This window comes from Ictalurus furcatus, chromosome 14, assembly GCF_023375685.1.
Source record: "Ictalurus furcatus strain D&B chromosome 14, Billie_1.0, whole genome shotgun sequence".
Taxonomy (NCBI): Eukaryota; Metazoa; Chordata; class Actinopteri; order Siluriformes; family Ictaluridae; genus Ictalurus; species Ictalurus furcatus.
The window spans coordinates 18,910,631-18,932,026 of NC_071268.1; the positions used below are offsets into that span (position 1 = coordinate 18,910,631).

Genomic DNA, 21,396 nt, shown 5'->3' on the forward strand with positions numbered 1-21,396 from the left:
TTTTACCACAGAGCCCTGCAGCTCCTTTTTCTGCTTACACACTCTCACCCTTCTACGTTCTCAGGTGTTCAGGTGTGTCTTTACATGCTTCAACCTTTACAGTGATTGCTTCACAATCCATTACTGCCTGCTGCAAGGACATGGAGGAAAAAATTCACTGAATTGCTTGAAAGGACATCTTTATTACATTTCTGCACAGGATTTGTTCTAATATGTAAGTGCCTTTGCTTTAATTAGCTTTATATTGCAGTTACCTCACAGGTAATACTGCACATAACACTTTTGCCATATAATATCCCCGCTGTTGTACTTTTTTGTGTGAGTGGTGGCCATTTCTTAAATGTCTGAGACATGTTGCTAAAGACATGATGGTTCATTAGTAAACTCTTAGAGGAATAGCTTCTCAGTTCACTCCTGTTGCAAGCTGTGTAGCATCACATCCCCTGGAAATTTACGCATGTTAAATCTCCGTTTAGACTGGGTGCTGTACTATACAAATCTGTTTTGTTTTTGTACAATTACGGAATAAGGCTAATGGAGCATGAGTTAAAATGTCTAAATCGATAAGCAAGTGCTTAATCAATTTTACTCTGTAGGTTTTGTAATAATGTGGTCTGTACAAGTTATTTAGGTTACATGTAAAGGCAGTATCTTTCTTTAGAGACTTCCATACCTTATACCTAAGTCTACAAAGTACTCTTTTTTCAGACCATTAAATATTATAGCTAGCACTGTATTTGCAGTTTACTGTACCACCACTATCATCAAGTAATGTCAAAGCCTGAGGCTATTAATATGAAATAGATATAGCATATTTTATGGCATAATGTTTAGGTTGTAATGTCTGGAAGTATACACTAGAAGCAAGTTTTTCTAGGAGAATTTTTTTTTTATTACCAGTTGTCTTACAGTGCTACAGTAATGTCAGCTTGGATGGTGGAGTGCTGGGAAAGGGACTGCACTGATGTGGGTTTTTTTGTATAAGAGAACATGCAGTGATGCCCACACATGTTGTGGAATTTCACAGTCAAATAGGCAGAAAATATCTATTTTGATTCTTTCAATTTCTGTACTTACAGGATTTCCAGAAGTTCTGAAATATATTGACCCATTCATTGAAATAATTTAAATTCCAGGCATGTCGGTATATGTAAAAAAAAAAAAAAAAAAAAAGTATTATCCCTTTGAGGTGAAGGCTGCTGCAGCTTCTTTTCTGAGGAACTCCTAGGACTGTACATGTTGGGATTGAATGGCTTGAGGCGCTGCAGACAGTCAGAGCTTAATGAACCGCATCTGCAGGAATTTTTGTCAATGCTTATAAGCTGAAAGTGTTGAAGAATTTTAAGGTATCGGTAATGATTTCAGGTTTTAGCAAAAGGCTAAAGTTTAGCTGTTAGTTAAATCGAAATCAAAGGTTGCACCCCATACAAATACTGTGGTGTGGATTCTAAATTAATAAATTATTTATTAACACAGAGTTGTATTTTTTGTTTCTATATTCAGCCCATGATTTTTACAGCCAAAGCAACAATGGGCCGAAGGTGGATGTCTGCAGTGCTGCTCCTTTGTAAGTATTTGTTCTAACATTGCAGGAATTTAACAGAAAAATCATTTCAGTATGCCTCATAAGTACAAACATGTGATCACTTGCTGGGCTAGGATGGCTATTTTTTGTATGCTATTTTCTTGCAGGCACTTGCCTTCTTGAGTTGTTGTTTGTTTTATAAGATTTGTTTTATAATCATTGCTTGGCTGGGTGGATTTTGCTTTAACCTAACCATTACCAAATTAACTATCGTCTTTTTCACAAATAGTTGTTTTTTGCTCAAATGCATCTGTTTGAGATGATTGGTTGAGCTACTAACAAGCTTATCTCCTACATAATGCAGAGCATGGTGTTGAGAGAGATGTGAGGGCACAGCGCAGAGAGGTGTTGTCTCATGTCACCAACACAACAGCTCAAATATTTGTTCTTTTTTTATTTATAGTTCTGGTGGTGCCAGCTCACTTACAGGAAGAATGTGAGGGCAGCTCGTGCCACCCCACCCTAGGTGATCTTATGGTGGGCCGTGCTGCTCAACTCTCTGCCTCATCTACCTGTGGCCTAAATGGACCCCAGAACTATTGCATTGTGGGATACCTGGAGGTCTGTCCTAAACCACATTTTTCCATAATATTAACTAGATTTTGGGGTGTGTTATGTTTTACACACTGAATTGTATTTGCACAATTAGACTAGAGGTAGAGCTGCTCACTGAAGTACTCAAGTTGAATTGAACTGTTTAACTGAACTGAATGCACATTTCATCGACTCCTGCAATTATACTTTCCCTAATTTTACCAAAAAAAAAAAAAAAAAAAACCCACTTCAAAATGATTTATTGGAATTCTTTAAATGGCAGTGTTGTGCCCTCAGGAAATACTCCATATTGTAGTGTAGCACAGTCAGTATTTCCCAGCTCTGGGCCAGGCCTTTTGCTATACATAGCAGGCAATGATTATAGTAAATAAATGCCTGCCATGACATACATTTTCTAGAGCAAAGATCCATCCCAAATCTGGCTGTCAGCATCTTATCAAGCAGCATACAGTTTAACTTCTTTTAGACTGAAAGCAGTGCAACCAACCCTGTGTATGCACGCTACAGGCATGTTCAGATCTGCCAGTGTGATATGTCTCTCCTCTCCCTAGAGACGAATTTATGCCTCCTTCACTTTGCACCCCATCCTTCTTTATGCTAAAGGCATGGTGTTTCACATAGAATGTATTTTGTTCTCTGTTTTTGTTGGCATGAAGAATCAACTCCAGAAACAGTTGCTCCAATAACAATCAGTTGTAGTGATATGAGTATGAATTCGTCTATGTTTATATACCAGGAATGTACAAAGAATAGTTCTTGTTCATACATGCCAACTAATGTTAATGAAAATATGAAAATATGTGCTATGTATGCATTTGTACCATTGTGCTAATTCCAAAACTGCCATGCAGCACTGATTTATCCTGTATGAAGCCTGTTTTAGAGAGAGAAACATGTGAGTCCTGTGCATTTAGTATACTCAGCAATTAAATAAAACTGTTGAGTGTAGGTCCTAAGATCAATCCTGAGCTTCGGTTATTGTCTGTATGAAGTTTGTGTTCTTCACAGGTGAATTGGCTACAATAGATCTTATTTACACACAAAACTGAGTAGCATTGGAAGACTATAATCCTAAAGTTGCCAATCTTTTGACACAATGAGGATTTTTTTTTACTACATCAAATGCCATGTTTTCTTTAGGATGAACAGAAATGTTTCACCTGTGACTCAAGGAGCCCCTACAATCGTTACAACAACCCTAATAGCCATCATATCGAAAATATCATTACCACCTTTGAGCAAGAGCGTAAGATGAAATGGTGGCAATCTGAGAATGGTGAGTCTCCCAAAATTTACCCACTGTGTGAGTCAACAACAACAACACAAAAGAATAGCCCTCTTTGAGCTATTTGGACCTAATAATTTATAATAATTTTATAATAATATCTACCAAAATTCCATTTCAAGTCCACAAGCATTATAAGTATGAAACATTATAAATAGCTGATCAATCCATCTGCTACTTTTTGACAATTAAATCTGTATCTCTGTATCTTATACTTCAGGTGTGCATCAAGTCAGCATTCAACTAGACTTGGAGACTGTGTTTCAGTTTAGCCATTTAGTCATGACATTCAAGGTACCGTTATTTATTTATTCATTGGGGGTTTGGGGTGGAATTGGTATGGTTTTTGACTAACATAATGCACTTGACCATCACTGTGCAGAGTTTCAGACCTGCTGCAATGCTAGTGGAGAGGTCAAAGGATTTTGGTCGTACCTGGAAGGTGTTTCAATACTTCTCGGCAGACTGTGCTACCGACTTCCCCAGAATCTCAGCAGGCCCGGCAGAAGCTATAGACGACCTCATCTGTGACAGCCGCTACTCTGGAGCTGAGCCTTCTACTGATGGCGAAGTACATCCTCTTTCAACATCTGTCGTTTTCATCAAATATTCATAGTATAATGTGTATTCTAAATACTGTAAATCCCTTACAGGTGGTGTTAAAGGCTTTGGACCCCCACTTTCATATTGAAAATCCATTTGACCCTACCATTCAAGGTTTGCATGTTAAGAAAATAACTTAATATTCAAGTAGTTTTGTATCTGAGGGCATACCCTAGCTATGATTTAATGCTATATATTTCTAGCTTGGGTAAAATTTAATTCAACTACAACACTGTGCAAATATTTATGTGATACAAATGCATTAAGTACAAATGCATTTCAACTTATTCGATCAGCTAAATGAACTGAATAAATGTGTAATACAAACATTTCTGTAAAATAGATGTGCTATATAATAAGATAAATTCCATAACGAAGATAAGTATCATAATTTTTCTTTGCTGTTAGAGCTCATCACCATGACTAACCTACGAGTGAACTTTACACGTTTACTCACACTGGGTGATGACTTGTTGGGGAGGAAGAGAAGGAACCCACAGGAGAAATATTACTATGCTCTCTATGAGATGGTGGTCAGAGGGAGCTGCTTCTGCAATGGCCATGCCAGCCAGTGTATGCCTGTTTATAACTTGCGTGGAGATACATTGAATGAACCAGGCATGGTGAGCATGGGCCCAATTTATGAATTTCTATAGATAAGAGAGCATTGGCTTTGGCAAACAGTATTATTGACCCAAAAAGTTATGAATAATTGTTTTGTGAATGCTGAATGCTAATTACAAATGCAAATATGCAACTATGCAGTACTTCAGTACTTATGTATTTAAATATATACTGACTTGCCCTGTTAGAGATATGCAAGAAAATGAGACCTTGGTCTCAAATGCTTTTTAGGCACTGAAAATAAGTGTGGAAGATAAAAACAAAAAGTAGCTATTAATATTATTGTGGGAAAACTCATAATGCCTTACTGTATTGTTTTGACACACTGTTTAGTATGGTAGTATGTAGTATCAGATGTGACAGGGGCTTTTTGTTCCCAGGTTCACGGGCGATGTGTGTGTCAACATAACACCATGGGGAACAACTGTGAGAAGTGTCAGGATTTTTACAATGATGCCCCCTGGAGGCCAGCTGGAAGCAATGACCCAAATGTTTGCAGAAGTAAACTCAATTCTCAGACAACAACAACAATAACAACAACAACAACAATAACAACAACAACAACAAAATTAATAATACTACTACTAATAATAGCAGTACTTGCTAGCACTGTAAGAAATAGGAAGACCTAAATGATTCAGGGACCCTATGGATAGTCGGTGCGCAAATCATATGACTTATAGGCAAACACTGTTTTGGTAGGTTCAGGGACCAGTATAAGCTGTTTTTCAGGCCACTCAGAATTTCACTCTTGGCATCTGGGCAGTAGTATTACTTTAGTTGTATAGCACCTTGCATAGCAGCTTATATTAGACTACAAGTACAAGTACTTATAAAATAGAAGGAAACAATGGCTGCACTTTCACACATTTTCTTACAGGGTGCAACTGCAATGGCCACTCTGAGCGATGCCATTTTGACCTACAGCGCTACATAACCACTGGACAGGTCAGTGGTGGTGTGTGTGAGGACTGCAGAAACAATCGCATGGGCGCTCAGTGTGAGCTGTGCAAGCCACACTACTACCAGGACCCTCTGCGTTCTCTAAATGATCCTTATGCCTGTATACGTGAGTGTATTTAAAAAGACAGAAGGCATCAACAATTTAACATCAGTTAACAGTTAGGTGTATTAGCAGATTAATTTTTATATCTTACTAAGCTTTATTCTATTTCTCTACAGCTTGCGCCTGCCACTCTGCAGGGTCTGTGGATGGTGGGTTGTGTGATCCAGTGAGTGGTCAGTGTGTGTGTAAGCAGAATGTAGAGGGTGAGCTCTGTGACCGGTGCAAGACTGGATTCTATAGACTCAGCCAGGAAGACTCCAGTGGCTGTCAGAGTAAGAGATCCTCTTCTCCTTCTTCCTGCACTACAACAAAAACACATTTCAGCAAGTGAAAATATCTTAAATATAGTCAAATGTATCTAGTATTTCCTATGATAAGATTACAATTAAAACTTATTAAAACAATTTCTTACTATTTTTACTGCTTTATAATCTTCTCAGAAGCATGAATAAGCTTCTATTTGCAGATAATTAAGCATTTATTTCTACAAGGATCAAAATGATTTTGAAATATGTAAAAGCATCTAAATTGCTATTAACTGCTGAATTATTTTAGATTTGATTTATAATAATTTCCTAATAAAAAATAGGAGATAAATCTGCACATATTCAAGATATTTTCACTTGCTTTGATATCATTTTTTGTAATGTAAATATCAGATACAAATGACAGTAAGTCACTCCTATATGTATAGACAAGGTTTTTTTTTTTTAGGAAGAATTATTAAAGCTTAAGTGTTTTCATATGTTTGGATCCATAAATCATTTAAATTGCAAACTGAAGAACATCCAGGAAGAAATTTTGTCTTTCTCTATGATTTTTTTAGTAGATAACTCTCTTTGGGTTTTTTTTGTGGACATGATCAGGGTGTATGTGTAACTTCTTGGGCACTATAAGCACCTCTCCATGTGACCAGAACACAGGCCAGTGTATCTGTGACCACTTTGCCCATGGACCAGAGTGTGACCAGTGTGTAGTGAGTCCCACAAATCCATTATTCCTTCCTACAAACTGCATAATGTCTACATTCCTACAAAAGTATATGTCTGATAAAGATTACTTTCATAGAAAGTTTAACTAATTAATTAATTAATTAATTAATTTTTTTTAGCCAGGATACTGGGGACTTGGAAATACAGTCTATGGTTGTCTACTTTGTGACTGTGACATAGGAGGAGCCTTCACTTCTCTGTAAGTTAGCAGACAACTGAACACTTTTCACAATTCTTTTATCCTCTGGGAAACCGCAGCACAAGTATGCATGTTTGTATTTATGCGTGTATACTTAGGTGCGCCTCGGAGAGTGGCCAGTGTCAGTGCAGAGCCAATATGGTGGGACTTCACTGTAGTGAACCGGCTCCTGGTTACTTCCTGGCCCCTCTTGATTTCTATCTGTATGAAGCTGAAAATGCTGCTCCTCTGGACACCAAATGCTCCTCTGACCTGGTGGGTGATCACAATGGAAACTGTCTATACTTTTACTGTTGTGAATTGCTTATTTTCTCACACTGACCACAGCCTCTAATTTTTTGGCTTAGGTTTAATATGTAGGGCTCAGACAAAGCATATAGCAGGCTTTCATACTTTATGATTGGGAAGAATAACAAGAATTATACTTATGTTTCCTAGGTTAGACCTGATGCTACCCCTGTACCTCCCTTGTATCCTACTACATCTCGTCCAGTTTCCTACTGTCCCCCAGGAACCATAGCTCGTGAGCCTACACCACCGGCTTATTACAAACCTGAGCCTACAGTGCAGCAGCCTTATGACCCCTACCCCTCTGAACCTTCTACATATGAGAATTCATGGCCTCCTGTAGCATATCACACTTTACATCCTGCTGTCACTCTGCCTAGCTGTGTGAGCTACTTCAGAAGCAGAGGCTATGATGTTGAGTTCAGGGATGGGAGATTTGTGGTGGTTAAGCGTGAGAGCCGCCGAAAACGTAGACAAGGCCAGGTATAGTCAGACTAATATACCATTTTGACAAATCTGGCATGTTGTTTAAACTTTAGATCCCTGTATGAAATTATTGTTTGGTCCTTCAGAGCACCATTCCCCTGCAGCCAGGATACCTCCATCAGGTCATCCTACGACCACATACCCCAGATGAACCTATTTCTTGGACTGGACCGGGAGTTGTGCGGGTTCAAGATGGAGCAGGACTCCGATTCATTGTCACCAACATCCCGTTAACTCTTAACTATCATCTTGTTGTTCGCTATGAGCCACAGGTTTGTATACTGTATATACAGTACGTGTCTTCTACAACTCCTAAACTGAAATTGTTATTGTGGCATTGTTAGAATTGTGTAGTATACTGTATATGATTAATAAATGGGTGTGTTATTTCACTAATTAGAATGTGTTTTTTACTCTATGTGTGTAGTCCACAGAGGATTGGACAGCCAGTGTAAAAATTGTGCCATTAGACTCTGTTGATGATAATTGTCCATTTGATCCATCAGAGAAAACGTTTACACTTCCTAGCACTAGCAGGTGAGTTCATCCTTGTGCTGGTTGTGCCATGGAACAATGTAAAATATTTTGCATGAAACATTAGAGATTAATTTGCTTTCCATTTTATCTCTGGGTGTCCACTCTTATCCATACAGGGTCAGTGTGGATGCAGGTTTTCATTCCATTCATTCATTCAGAATTTGAAGGCCAAACATGAATAGATTAAACAGATGGGTTTGAATAAAAACCTACAGCCACACTTCTGAGTTAATCAGTACACCTTTAACTGCTGTTCAACTAATGTTTCTTAAAGGAGGTCGCTGTTGCTGTGGCTCTTATAAATTTTCTCTGATATTCTCTGATGTTTCATTACATGTAGGGCAGCCATGTTGGATTATTCTGTATGTCTCAGCTCTGGTGTGAGGTACTATGTGGATATCACATTTGAAAATCCTGACCCTTACTGCAGCTCACATATTCTAATTGATTCTGTAAGCTGTTTTTTCTTTTCTTCGTATTTCCACCCCCATTGATCAATCATTCATGAAATGAAAAGAAACTAGGCTACAAACCCTAATTATTATTATTTTTAAAAATAATACTCAGATGGGACTTATTCCAAAGATGGAGTCTCTGCCAAATTTCTGTTCTGATGCAGCCCTGGCCCAATACCAGCAGTATCGCTGTGTGGAGTTGGGTACGCAGGCAGGAGAACATACCCTACCTGAGGTGTGTGAAAAACTGGTTGCTAGCATGTCAGCATACATCCATAATGGTGCAATTCGTGAGTATCCTACCAATATATGTCATAGAAACATAGCAACATAGACATAATGATATCCATATAAAGACAATAAACTTACTGAGCATGATTGAACTGATATAAGAAGTGTTATGATCAACTTGATATGAATATGTAACCATGTTGTGGCCAAATGACTAGCACATCATCAAGCCTAGCAAAAAGTATAAACTGATCCACATAACAGCAAAGCTTACTCAGCCTTTCATACCACTTGGTACCCTATTCAAGAGAGGGCGCTTTTGGGTCACATTCCACAATCCACAGACCATTAATAATCACCTGTGTGTCTCCTCCAGCTTGTAGATGTAATCTTGAGGGGTCGTTCAGCTCATCCTGCAGTAAATTTAGAGGACAATGTGACTGCAAACCCAATGTGATTGGTCGCTGCTGCGACACCTGTGCCCCTTTGACCTATGGGTTTGGACAAAATGGCTGCTCACGTAAGTAATACACACTTAGGTAGACAAATTAGACGTACAGGCAAGTGTAGATGCATAACTGTTGTTTATACAGGAATTTTAATAACATGGATGCTTTAAAATCAACTACCATAAGTGGTTGGTCAGTATGACCCATGACTTCTCCTTCTTCCCCAGCATGTAACTGTGAGCCATTGGGTTCCAAAGCTGAGTTCTGTGACCATAAAACCGGACAGTGCCAATGCCATAATGGGGTCACAGGCCGACGATGTGATAGGTGTCTACCTGGATACTATGGTTTTCCTAACTGTAGACGTTGCCAGTGTAACGGGTTGGCTGAACTGTGTGACCAGATTACTGGAGTCTGTCTAAACTGCAGGGGGCATTCAACTGGGCCCAACTGTGAAAGGTATGAGTTCTGATAAAATAACAGAATACAATTTTAAAAATGTAAGAAAAAACAAAATTCATGACAGTTGTTTGAAGCTGAAGTGATCTTTAATCTTTTGGATGTGTGTTCTTTGTTGTATGGCAGGTGTGTTGAAGGTTTCTTTGGTGATCCTGTAGAAAGGGAACCCTGCAAGCCGTGCCTCTGTCCAGACGTGAAAGGCAGCGGCCGTTTCTTTGCCAACTCCTGCAGAAAGGACCCGAATTCTATAACCTTGACCTGTCAGTGCAAGACAGGGCATCAAGGTCTGAACTGTCACATATTTACACACACTGCTTTAATGAAGCAGTGCATGATGTCTCACTTACATTAGTTCACGAGTTACATTATATCTTATTACATTATAGTTACATTATAACAGTGTAACCAAATCTAATAAATAAAGCTGCAGCTTGATTTGTCATAGACAAATGTATTCACATGCAATAAACCTACAGTGCTGAGTCCTCTCCTTCTTCTTTCACAGGCTTACACTGTGATAAGTGTGCACCTGGTTACTACGGTAACCTGCTTTTGCCAGGCACTAGCTGCAAAGAGTGTCGCTGCAACAACAACATTGATCCCAATGATGGCGAGGCATGTGATGCTTTAACTGGCAAGTGTCTACGCTGCTTGCATAACACTTTTGGGCCTCAGTGCCAGAAGTGTAAACCAGGATACTACGGCAACGCACTGCTCCAGGACTGCAGAGGTACAGAGTGCATTTTCTGAGAATACACCTTTCATTTGTGTTACATTTATTAATTAGAATTTGTTATTACATTTATTAATTAGAATTATATGGAAATATGAGTGCAATGCTGTTGAATGTCTAAAGCAATGTTTAAAGAAAATCCTTTTACATGTAAGAAAAATGATGATGATTAACTATTGCTTCAAGTTAAAATCTTTAAAATAATAAATGCTAAAATCCCTGCATGTCCAAGCTGCCACTGTTGGGCTCTTCAGTAGTAATAATAATAATAATAATAATAATAATAATAATAGCATTTGGTTTATAAGTATTTCTATATATACAAGGACACTTTACATATAGAACAAAGCATATAAAAGTATGTGACAATAGTAATAATAATACAAACTAATCAATGATATACAGTCATGTGAAAAAATAAGTACACCATGTAAATTGTTGGCTTTTTTTGACATATTTGGACAAGCAAACATTTGTTCATCTATGAAACAGTGCCTATTAATAAAGTTGATATACTTTAACAAAATCACAAGGAAAATTAGCTTTTTAAATCATTTATTCAACAGAAATATCAATAGATTTGATATTCTTATGTGAAAAAGTAAGTACACCCTTGGCCTCAGAACTAGTATTGCCCCCTTTAGCAGAAATAACTTCTTGTAGGCATTTTGCATAATTGTCCACCAGGCTTACTGGAATTTCTAACCACTCTTCCATGCAATATTCTTTCAGTTGCAAGATGTTTGAGGGTTTTCTTGCATGTACTGCCCGTTCCAAATCCCCCCACAACATTTCAATGGGATGGATGTCCGGGCTTTGACTAGACCATTCTATAACCATCCATTTCTTCTTTGGTTTGCTAGTGTGCTTAGGATCATTATGCTGTTGAAAAGTCCACGTTCGGTTCAACTTCAACTTTCGGATAGATGCTTCTCCTGAAAAGCTGTCTTTGGTCTGCACCAAACATGTCTGCTGTTACAGTGGTCAATCCACTCTATCTTTGATTCGTCTGTCCAGAGCACATTATTCCAAAAGGCCTCGTCTTTGCCTATATGCTCATTGGCAAACTGTAGTCTTGCAAAGGCTTTTTCCTGGCTCGCCTCCCATGCAGAGTGTATGAATTTTATTAATAGGCATTGTTTCAAAGAGGATCAAATGTTTGCTTGTCAAAAAAGTCAACAATTTCCATGGGGTGTACTTACCTTTTCACCTGACTGTATTTAAAAAATACATTGATGGTGAGACTGAGTAAAAATATAATAAACAGACAAAATGAAAGAATAATAGAAAGAAAACAAATCGATTTATATTGGTCATTAGGTGAGTGGAAAAGAAAGGTGGAAAAAATGAGTTTTTGTCATTGACAAAAGGGAATGGAGGTGTAAGCATTGAGATACCGAGGAAGAGTGTCTCACTGTTTTAAGGCAGCCACAATAAAATCTCCTAAAGGACAAGCAGCAGACTATGCAGTCATGTAAAAACCAGACAAAGTATTTTGTACTGTATTAAAAAAATTTCAACAGGGAGCCAGTCCAACCTTTTACTCATGGTGATGATGTGTTTCCATGTTCTGGTGCGGGTAAGAACCCTAGCATGTAAGTGAAATGATAACTTCAAGGCTTCTAACCTGAGCTGAGGTGTGTTTAATAAAGTCAGGGACAATCAGTGAGTGGTATGTTATTTTCTTTTGATTGGCTGTATGGTCTTATATTTGTTATTGTTGAGAGATTGCACTTATCTAGGCCTTTAGGTCAGTCAGGCAGGGTAGTGTGTATATGAATCTGCATATCCTCAGTGTGTATATTCTGTAAATATGTGTATCATCAGACAGTGAAACTGCAGACCATGCCATTTGTTATATTATGAGGGGCGAACATGTATAAAATTAACAACAGCAGCCAAGACAGAGGTTAAAATCATCTGACCTAAACCTACCAATTAGGACAAATTGTTGAAGGCCAAGCATTTAAAAAAAAAATGGTGGTCTGCTGGAATAGCAGCCCATGGTAGCTGCAGCCAACAAGTCATTTGTAATCCAGGCAAGTACAGTTTCAGTACTATGGTTTGTGCTAAACCCACACTAAAACTCCTCATACAGGTCCTCAGAGGCTAAGCTGATTTTTCCACATGCTAGAGTAGTTTGCCAAGAAAAGGCTAGTTGGCAATAGGTTGGTGGTTACGAAACTCCTCAGGGTCAACTACTGGCTTTTTTTTTTGAAGAACTGATGTGATTGCAAGCCAGTTCACACTGGGGTGAACAGAGCCAGAAATAAGACAGCCTATGTTATGAGTGAGCATAATAAAGGAATCATAGGATCATAGGAGAGAAGGCAGGTTCCAAGTGACATGTGGTAGCTCTGGATGCCTTGATCAGCTTCACAACAGAAATATGAAACAGAAAACTCCAGAGGTTTAAAAGTAGAGAAATGTCCATTAACATAGGAGGCATGGAAGATTTCTGAACCTGCAAATAGATATTTTCTATTTTTTATTGAGAAATGTCAGAAATTTACAGCAGGGTCCTGGTGAAGGAGTTAGAAGAAAAAACATTAGCAAGTTGTGGCAGTGCATTAAAGAAAAAAGAGCTCTGGGCTTTCCCTGGCTATTGCTAATGAAAGTGGTGTAATAGTCAGTCTTGGATTTCTTAAATTCCTCCTTGTACTGTAGAACATGCAGGCAAGCGTGTGCACTGTCAGGCATGGCTTTCTACTGAGACGTTCTAATTGGTGACCAGTAGTTTTCATAGTGACGAGCTCTTTCTGAGAGGAGCGAGGTAATTAATGGTAGGAAAGAGAATATTGTGATAGGGGCTGCCTCTGTGGATGTCAATGTAGTCTTAGGGATGGCTGGGATGTTTTTTTATGTTTCTGAAAGTGATATTACGGTGTGTTCGAAGTCTGTGAGTGAGAAGTAATAAACCAATCAAACAGAAGAGCCTTATGATCAGAGATACCAAAATCTATGTCACAGGGGTTAACAGGTAAAGTACCTGGTGATTACACAGTTAAAATGCATTTTACATAAATATTAAAATCTCCTAGGAGCAGTACAGCAGGGTATATAGAAACAATTCTCTATACTGTGCACATGTGAATATGTGGCGTTAAGGGCTGTATTTCTTTGCTTTTATTTCCATGTTTGTGTGTTTAAAGAATGCTCGTGTGAGCGTCAGGGCACAGATGTGACTAAATGCCCACTGGGCAGCCCCTGCATATGTGATAAGATGACTGGGCAGTGCCCATGTCGTCGTGGTGTGGAAGGCATTCGGTGTGATCGTTGTGAGGATGGATACTGGAATCTGAGTGGTAATTCTGGGTGTCAGCCCTGTAACTGCCACACAGGCCACTCTGTCAGCAATCTGTGTGACAAGGTGATCCTCTTTATACATATGCAAACTGTTGTTCGAATACACACAGATGTATAAAGACATTTTCACCTTCTTTCTCTGTATCCAGATTACTGGCCAGTGTCCTTGTGAAACAGGATATGGTGGTAAACAGTGCAAGGAGTGTGCAGCCAATCATTTTGGAAACCCTGACATTCAATGCATATGTATGTGGCTTAACACTCGACACACCATGTTAGAGTCATTTTAATTTAATGTCTGTTTTTATCCATTGAATTTATTGATTTCTGTATTTCATCTTTCTCCAACTCACTTCTCTAGCCTGCGACTGTGACATGCAGGGCTCTGTCTACCCAGGCTGTGATCCTGACACTGGTGAGTGTCTGTGTCTGCCTGGAGTAAGTGGCAATTTCTGTGAAAAGTGTGCCCCAGGGTATGATCCGGTTTTCCCTGCCTGTGAACCCTGCCATCCTTGTTATCATCTATGGGGAGAAAATGCCACAGACATCTCAGAGGCTATGGAAAACATGCAGTCCTTGCTCTCTAAACATGGAGGAAATCTGTTACTCAGTGAAATGCGACACCGGGAAAAGATACAAAATTTGAATGAGAAGCTTAAGAGCCTGATTAGCATGCTAAGCTATGACCAGGATGATCTGGGAAGCATAGAAGATTTCCTGAATCAAATTAGGTGCAGTTTAAAAATAATTTTCTAATAACTCTGCTGCAGAGGTGGGTAGAGTAGCCAAACATTTTTACTCAAGTACAAGTAAAACTAATAATGTTAATAATTACTTCTCATCTCCAATGATTAATTATTGTTAATAATTACTTCTCACCTCCAATGAGAAGACTACTCAAGTAACAAGTTACTAGTTACTTCAGATCTGATTAAAATGAAGGGAAAATCCTGAATCTCGGACTACATGGAGAACTGTAATTGTCCTTGAAAGGCTGTCTGTTCTGTTTATATGATATAAAACCTGGGTTCAAGATGAAGCAGCATATCCCAGTCCTGTGATGGGTACAATAACAGAGAACCTTCCGTTTTTTCAACACAAAATCTCACACACACCCCAAAAAACAAACATTTTCCCAACAGTTTACTGTCTTAACATGCTAATAACACACACTTGTCTGCATCTGCATTCAAACAAGACAACAGAGGACAACAGAACACACTATGGAACAGAACAGAAGCGAAAGTGTGTGGAGAGAGAGAGAGAGAGAAAGAGAGAGAGAGAGAGAGAGAGTGTGTATGGGTATGAACATTTGGGTGGGTGGATGGGTGTGTGTGGGTGTGTGTGTGAGCACGTGGGTGTGGGTGTACTGCCTCCGTCGACACGCTCGCTTCTTCCCCCTCTTCGGCCATTATCTTCCAGGACTGAGCTGTTAAAAAAGTGATCGGTTGTTGAGGACGCATTCAGACCACTGCAGCGAGACTCACAACCTTGTTATATGTGATTTAAACTAAACTAAATATATTCATTGATATTTAACAGTAACGGAGTAACGCCACCGAATATAGCAAAGTAAAAGAACATTTATGTGATTACAAATGGACTGGAGTAAGCGTATAAGTATGGTCAGTTAAATCTACTTTTAAAAGCATTTTTAGTTACTCAGTTAAATGTAACGAAGTAAATGTAGCGCGTTACTACCCACCTCTGCTCCACTATTCAGTCATGTAATTTATACGAGAGTTATTTGGTCACCCTTTTACTTGAATATCTAAATCTACCTATATAAATTTGAAATGTTGTTCTAATGTTTCTCATTTATATATCAGGAACTTAACAGAAACCACAGATCCAAACACAATCATTATTGATCCATCTAAGCTGCTGGACACTGAAATTGAAAACATTGATCATGAGCTCAGGAGGTTACTGGATGATCTGCAAAAGAAAATTAAAGACACCCAAAAAATTGATCTAAAACATTTACATGGTAAGTGTGCTTAAAAATGATCTCATTCCTCAAAGATCCTGTGAAAGGCATTGAAGTATATGGTGTGATCATTGTTGTTACAGAGATTCTGGAGAAGATCCGTAAGCTCCATAGTGATTTCCTGAAAGATGAAGAACGGGCGAAGAAGGCAAGAAATATGATAGACACTTCCAGACAGACCAGACATGACACAAAAAAAGAACTGGCCAAATGCCAGCTGAGGCCCTTGGATGTACTGGAGAAGAAGGTCAAAGGGCTGAGTGTGGCCAAACTTAATGAGGAGGTGAGACAATGGAACTCTTACTGACTCAGTTAATATTTATGAAAGCCTTTTCTTAGGTTTGCTACTTACCAACAGATCTCACCAGAAATATTGATTGCAAAATTGCTTTAAAAGTAGCCTACAGGGTGATCAAATGAAAACCTTAACCTTTTTTTATTTATTATTTTGCATTGTTTTTTGCAAATAGGTGTCACAAAAGTGTATCATTTTTCTACATAATCTCCATTTAACATCAATATTTAACTTTTCAGCATACGTTATTTAACATTAATAATTACAAATATATATAATTTGCATTTTTAGGGGGTCCTTGGCTTCTGGGGGCCCAATGCGGGTGCCTAACTTTGCCTGGTGCTAAGTATGCCCAAGGGTGTGATTGAGTGTGTGTGTGTGCATGGTGCTTTGGACTGACTGGTGTCCCATGCAGAGTGCATCCCTGCTTTGCTCCCAGTGGATAGGCTCCGGATCCACCACAACCCTGACTGAAGATGAATGAATGAATGAATGAATGAATGAATGATATATAGAACTAATCCCAGATTTCTTATATTAACAGATAAAAAATAATAAACATTCTGTATTCTACATTCCTCAGTCCTGACATGTTTGTTAATGTGTGATAGATTTGTGGAGCACCAGGTGATGCAAAGTGTGAAAAGGCTGTGTGTGGCGGTGCTCTGTGCGGGAAGTGTGGTGGACCATCTTGTACAGGTAGTCTACCTGTCGCCCTCAACGCCACAGACACAGCAAAGAAGATCAAAGCAGGCATTCAAAGTCTCCTTCAAAATCTCACAGAGGCAGACACAAAGGTACGATAAATCACACCACACATTTGTTATATTTCAAAATATTTGGTCAGCTGTGACTTGATTATGCTCTTTTACATATTTACAACTGTTACTAAGTGTGATATAGTGACTGAAATACTGAGGGAAGAGTGCTTTTTTATCTTCTGTCTTATTTTATGGTATTATAATCAATTATTTGAATTATTTCTGTTTTTAGATCAAAGACATAAAAAATATAAATAAAGATGTGAAAAGCAAGGCACAGAACATGATGAATAAAATCATCAAGAGCAAGAACAAGTTTGAAAAGGCCAAGAATGACACAAAGAAACTTATAGAGAGTGTCAGGGAATACCTCAGAGGTAAGTAAGGTTCTTTCTTATGGCCCTGTTTTCTAAACTTAATTGGCATTCATTTGGTTTATTCACAAACATCGTTACAGTCTTGAAATACAAGAGATATTTTTTGCACCTTGTTAAGACTTAAAAGTAGACATATAAACTATACATTTAGTATAATATACATACATAAACTTATTTCTATACTGCTTTACCACTCTTGCTGTAGCAGAGACAATGGAACCGGAAGACATCGACAAGGTAGCCTCTGCCGTGTTGGCTATTAAGCTTCCTAGTTCTCCAGATGAGATCAAGGGGATGATCCAGGATATTCAGAAAACAATGGAAAACTTCACACACATTACTGAAGACCTGAAGAACTTGGAGGACCAGGCTAAATTAGCTAAAGACTTGAAAAATAAGGCCAATGAAATCCTGTATGTGCATCCTCATCATCATGCATTGATCCAACTACAGCAAATATCATTGAGTGGTCTTTAAAAATCCTCCAAAACATTCTATCCTGTAGCTCATTACTCCTGCTCTTGTTATATTTCAGAAACAGAACTAAGGACATTGATGTCAGTGACATTGAGAAAACCCTGAATGACACTGCCCAACTCCACAACAAGATAAAGCAGAAGCTAAATGAGAGCAAAGACAACATATACGTTACTGCTAAATTATCTGACCAGGTAAATATTTTACATAAAGTCGTCTCCTTAAATGAAAGGCTTAGGTTTGTTGTATTAGGTGTCTGTTGTATTAAGTGTACTTTTACTACAGTCTCATAAGTATCACTGTCATTCCCAACAGAGCAGCAGAAAACTAAAGAATGCTGAAGATAATTTAAACATGTCTCAGACCAAAATGCTCCAAGAGGAAATTGAGGCTCTGAAGAACAAAACGGAAATGAATCGAGCTCAGACTTTGGAGGCAAAAACTATAGCTGATGCAGCATTAGTCAATGTTACAGATGCTAACAAGGTCAGTGTATCGGTTAATAATATAATATAACCTAGACAGAGGTGGTACATGTACCAAATTTCTTTACGCTTTACTAAAAGTGCAGTGCTCCTCTTTAAATAAATACTTTGGTAAATGTTAAAGAAACATGTAAAACTTAAAATTCTTCATTCAATTTTTAAAAGTACACTCCTCGGCAAAATATGATGCTTTTATTGGTCTTAACAACAAATCATTGGTCAGAAAACGAGCCAGAATTAGGCCCTGTTTACACTAGTGCGTTTTCGTTTTAAAACGCATAACTGTTGCTATGGTTACGCCTGTCGTGTACACTACTCCGGCGTTTTCGACCCTTGAAAACTGAGACTTTTGGAAACACCGAAGACCCCGTTTCAGTTTGAAAACTCCGGGCTCGCGTTTCAGTGTAAACAGACCCAAACGAAGACTTTTGTAAAAGAAGGCGTGGCTTCGCCCACATTCGCTCTCTGATTGGGTCTTCTGGATTATTGCGTTCCTTCCCTGATTGGTCAAGCCCCTACCATATGACTATTACGCTACCTTGATCATATACACAACACGGAGACTGAACCTCAAGCTTTGCTGGCTTTGTTGTCATTCTTAGCAGCCATTGTGCAGTTAAATTCTGTATTTTATAATACTGCAGCTGCCTACATGCGCAAGAGGCAAGTTATGATTTGATCAATCGGCAACAAATCTCATTTCAACCGGCGTAAGCCCTACATGGAAGGCCGGTTTCTTGTGCCTGCCGGTGACTAGCAACCAACTTCTTGTTTACACCTGTATGCGCATGCCCAGTGTGCATATTCAGTCGTGTGGTGTGAACGGAGATTATTTCTGAAACACAGTGGAAACGCAAGTGTGAACGAGGGTCATTTTAACTTTAAAAACCCTTTTTATAACGCAAACACTAGTGTAAACAGGGCCTAAAACAAATGCACTACGGAGACCTCTTGTGCCACCATTTGCTCGTTTACTTTTGCTGCAGTGAACTGTTTGGGGAAGAGCTAGAAACATCAAATAAAAATAAAATAAAAAGTTTGCAAGTTTACCCACAAGGCTTAAACATTTAAAGAAATCAAAAGGAAAATCTCTCTCATACAAAGTTACTTTATCTATTTGTTTAATTCTTGCCAATTTCCTGACCAATTATTTGTTGTTAAGACCATTAAAAACTTAATATTTTGCCATTTTGGGCTTGGCCCTTTTTTTTTTGCCCAGGAGTGTTCTTAAATTTGATTAAAAAATATAACAGTAAAAGTACAAAAGAATTACCTCCCAAAATATATCTGCCTGAAATCACAAATTTTAATTACGGTAAATTAGTGCTCCTTTCACCAAGGAACCGTGAAACCTGGGAAAACTTAATTCAGCTGTAACGGCTTTATTCCTAATTTCTGAAATGTTTGCTAGCATGACCATAACTCTTTTACAAACTAGTTGAATGCTAATAGCTAGTTGACAAAACACAAACTGCCATGATAAGTTTAGATTTGTTAGGAATTTAGATCATTAATCATTCAAGCTGTGTGATTCTAAACTCAGCATATGACTTTACAAATATATAATTATAGAGAAATGTAGTGATGTAGTGTTTGAAAATGAACACTTGTGAGTAGAAAGTGGAGCTTTTTCTTTTGAAATACAAAAAGTACAAGTCAACAATTTACTCAAAATCCACACTTCACTACAGTACCCCTAATTGTACTTTGGAACTTCCCAACTCTACTGCACTAAAATTACATACAAACTGTTGTATATTAGTGTATAAAATGGTAATAAGATGTTACGTCTTTCTGTTATTCTATTCTATTTTTCTGTTTACCTTTTCAGGATCTTGAGGAAGTAGAGGAAAAGTTAGAAAAACTGAAAAACAACACCCAGGGTCTAAATGATACAATAACTGAGCACCTGAAGAACATAACAATGGAGGCTGAAAATATGGCAAAAGATGTTGAAACTAAAATGAAGCAAATTGAAGGTATGATAATGTTTTAAATAATAACTATTCCATAACAATCAGACTGGATATTAAATGACTTTTCTGTGACTGAAGATTATTTCTTTCTTATCTTGTGTTTAAAATATCTAAACATTTAATTCTCCAATTGGTTTCAGTCTTGGAGAAAAGGATTCAAAATGCAGTAGAATATAAAATGAATAAAATGAAAGAGCTGGAAGTTCTGTTGGCGGAGGCGAAGAGCTTGCAGGAATTTATTGTTGAAAAAGTGGACAATTATTCGCAGTGTGGCTCCTAAGCCTGCAGATGTCTCCATCTTCACTCGCAACCAGGTGCAATGCTACGTGTGCATCCTTGATGACTTTAGCTCTTATCAATTCTTATCTTGGTCTTGCTATAAAAAAAAACAACAAATCGCCAGAAACCAGAGATTCTTCATTGGTGGTACTTGATTAAAATTTAAATGACATTGAAATGTATGTGCTATTTTAACCCCAAAAATTTTGAATCAGTTCCAAAGACTGTATAGAAGAGAGCAAAACCAATTATATTATTATGCAGATTTGACTGTGGAACATTTCAGGAACTATCTTTATAGTGATCTGTATAGTAAATTTTCTTTGTTACCTTTATTTTGTGATAAATAACCACAACCATCTTAATAAATTAAGGTCTATTGCTTAATCAGTGTACTAGGCTTTTATATGATAGCATCTGTAGTTTTTTTTTTTAGAACTTCATGAATAAAAAGTCTTTGTTATTGGAGCATGGCAATTGTCCAGCTTTGCATTCTTATTTTTTGCAATCAATTAGTCAATTGTAAAAGTTAAATGTAATATAGTAAATGTCTGTAGCTGAAGGGCCCAACTATCTCTACCCTTTGCTCTGGGGTGTGAACAACCAGGTGACGACCATTTCTATTCAACTGCAAAATTAAAGACATCCTTTACCCTAGTTCATCACATTTCATCATTGGTACTTTTAAGTTACCTTAGCTCACCTTTGCAGTTATTCTTATGACAATTCCCAGTTTGTGAGAAATAATAAATAAAGTTAAAACAATGTGTTAATTACAACATTAGTGTTCTCCACAAAGTCTTATGAAAATTAAATCGAGCTTTTAGAGCAAATTCTCAGGGCCTCAAAATGATTGAATTTTAGTCTTTATCACAGGGAGTGAAATTCTGAAGACATGTTAAG

General features: G+C 38.0%; 1 protein-coding gene across 3 annotated transcripts; it reads left to right on the forward strand.

Moving 5' to 3' along the window:
• Positions 1–116: 116 nt before the first annotated feature.
• Positions 117–20,961, forward strand: lamb4 (laminin, beta 4). 3 transcript variants are annotated; one of them, XM_053641910.1, is made up of 35 exons: positions 117–214; positions 1,504–1,567; positions 1,989–2,146; positions 3,281–3,416; positions 3,646–3,719; positions 3,808–3,996; positions 4,079–4,142; positions 4,437–4,651; positions 5,033–5,153; positions 5,533–5,721; positions 5,835–5,990; positions 6,585–6,694; positions 6,830–6,909; positions 7,008–7,164; positions 7,348–7,680; positions 7,770–7,955; positions 8,111–8,220; positions 8,561–8,672; positions 8,788–8,965; positions 9,283–9,426; positions 9,583–9,814; positions 9,941–10,098; positions 10,320–10,544; positions 13,700–13,917; positions 14,003–14,099; positions 14,215–14,584; positions 15,683–15,843; positions 15,927–16,126; positions 16,750–16,935; positions 17,132–17,276; positions 17,482–17,689; positions 17,812–17,947; positions 18,069–18,239; positions 20,070–20,217; positions 20,355–20,961. In XM_053641910.1, exons 2-35 carry the CDS (start codon positions 1,507–1,509, stop codon positions 20,492–20,494), a joined length of 5,568 nt encoding a protein of 1,855 aa, XP_053497885.1. In that variant the 5' UTR covers positions 117–214; positions 1,504–1,506; the 3' UTR covers positions 20,495–20,961. The 3 variants fall into 3 exon arrangements, with proteins under 3 accessions (XP_053497885.1, XP_053497888.1, XP_053497887.1); XM_053641912.1 differs by lacking the exon at positions 117–214 and adding an exon at positions 264–1,346; XM_053641913.1 differs by lacking the exons at positions 20,070–20,217; positions 20,355–20,961 and having other exon boundaries at positions 18,074–18,233.
• The last annotated feature ends 435 nt before the right edge of the window (positions 20,962–21,396 follow it).

Coding starts and splice junctions, on each gene's coding strand:
- lamb4 (XM_053641910.1), top strand. CDS start 1,507: ATGATTTTTACAGCCAAAGCAACAATGGGCCGAAGGTGGATGTCTGCA. Junction 8,673..8,787: donor CACATATTCTAATTGATTCT/GTAAGCTGTTTT, acceptor AATAATACTCAG/ATGGGACTTATTCCAAAGAT. Junction 14,585..15,682: donor GATTTCCTGAATCAAATTAG/GTGCAGTTTAAA, acceptor TTTATATATCAG/GAACTTAACAGAAACCACAG.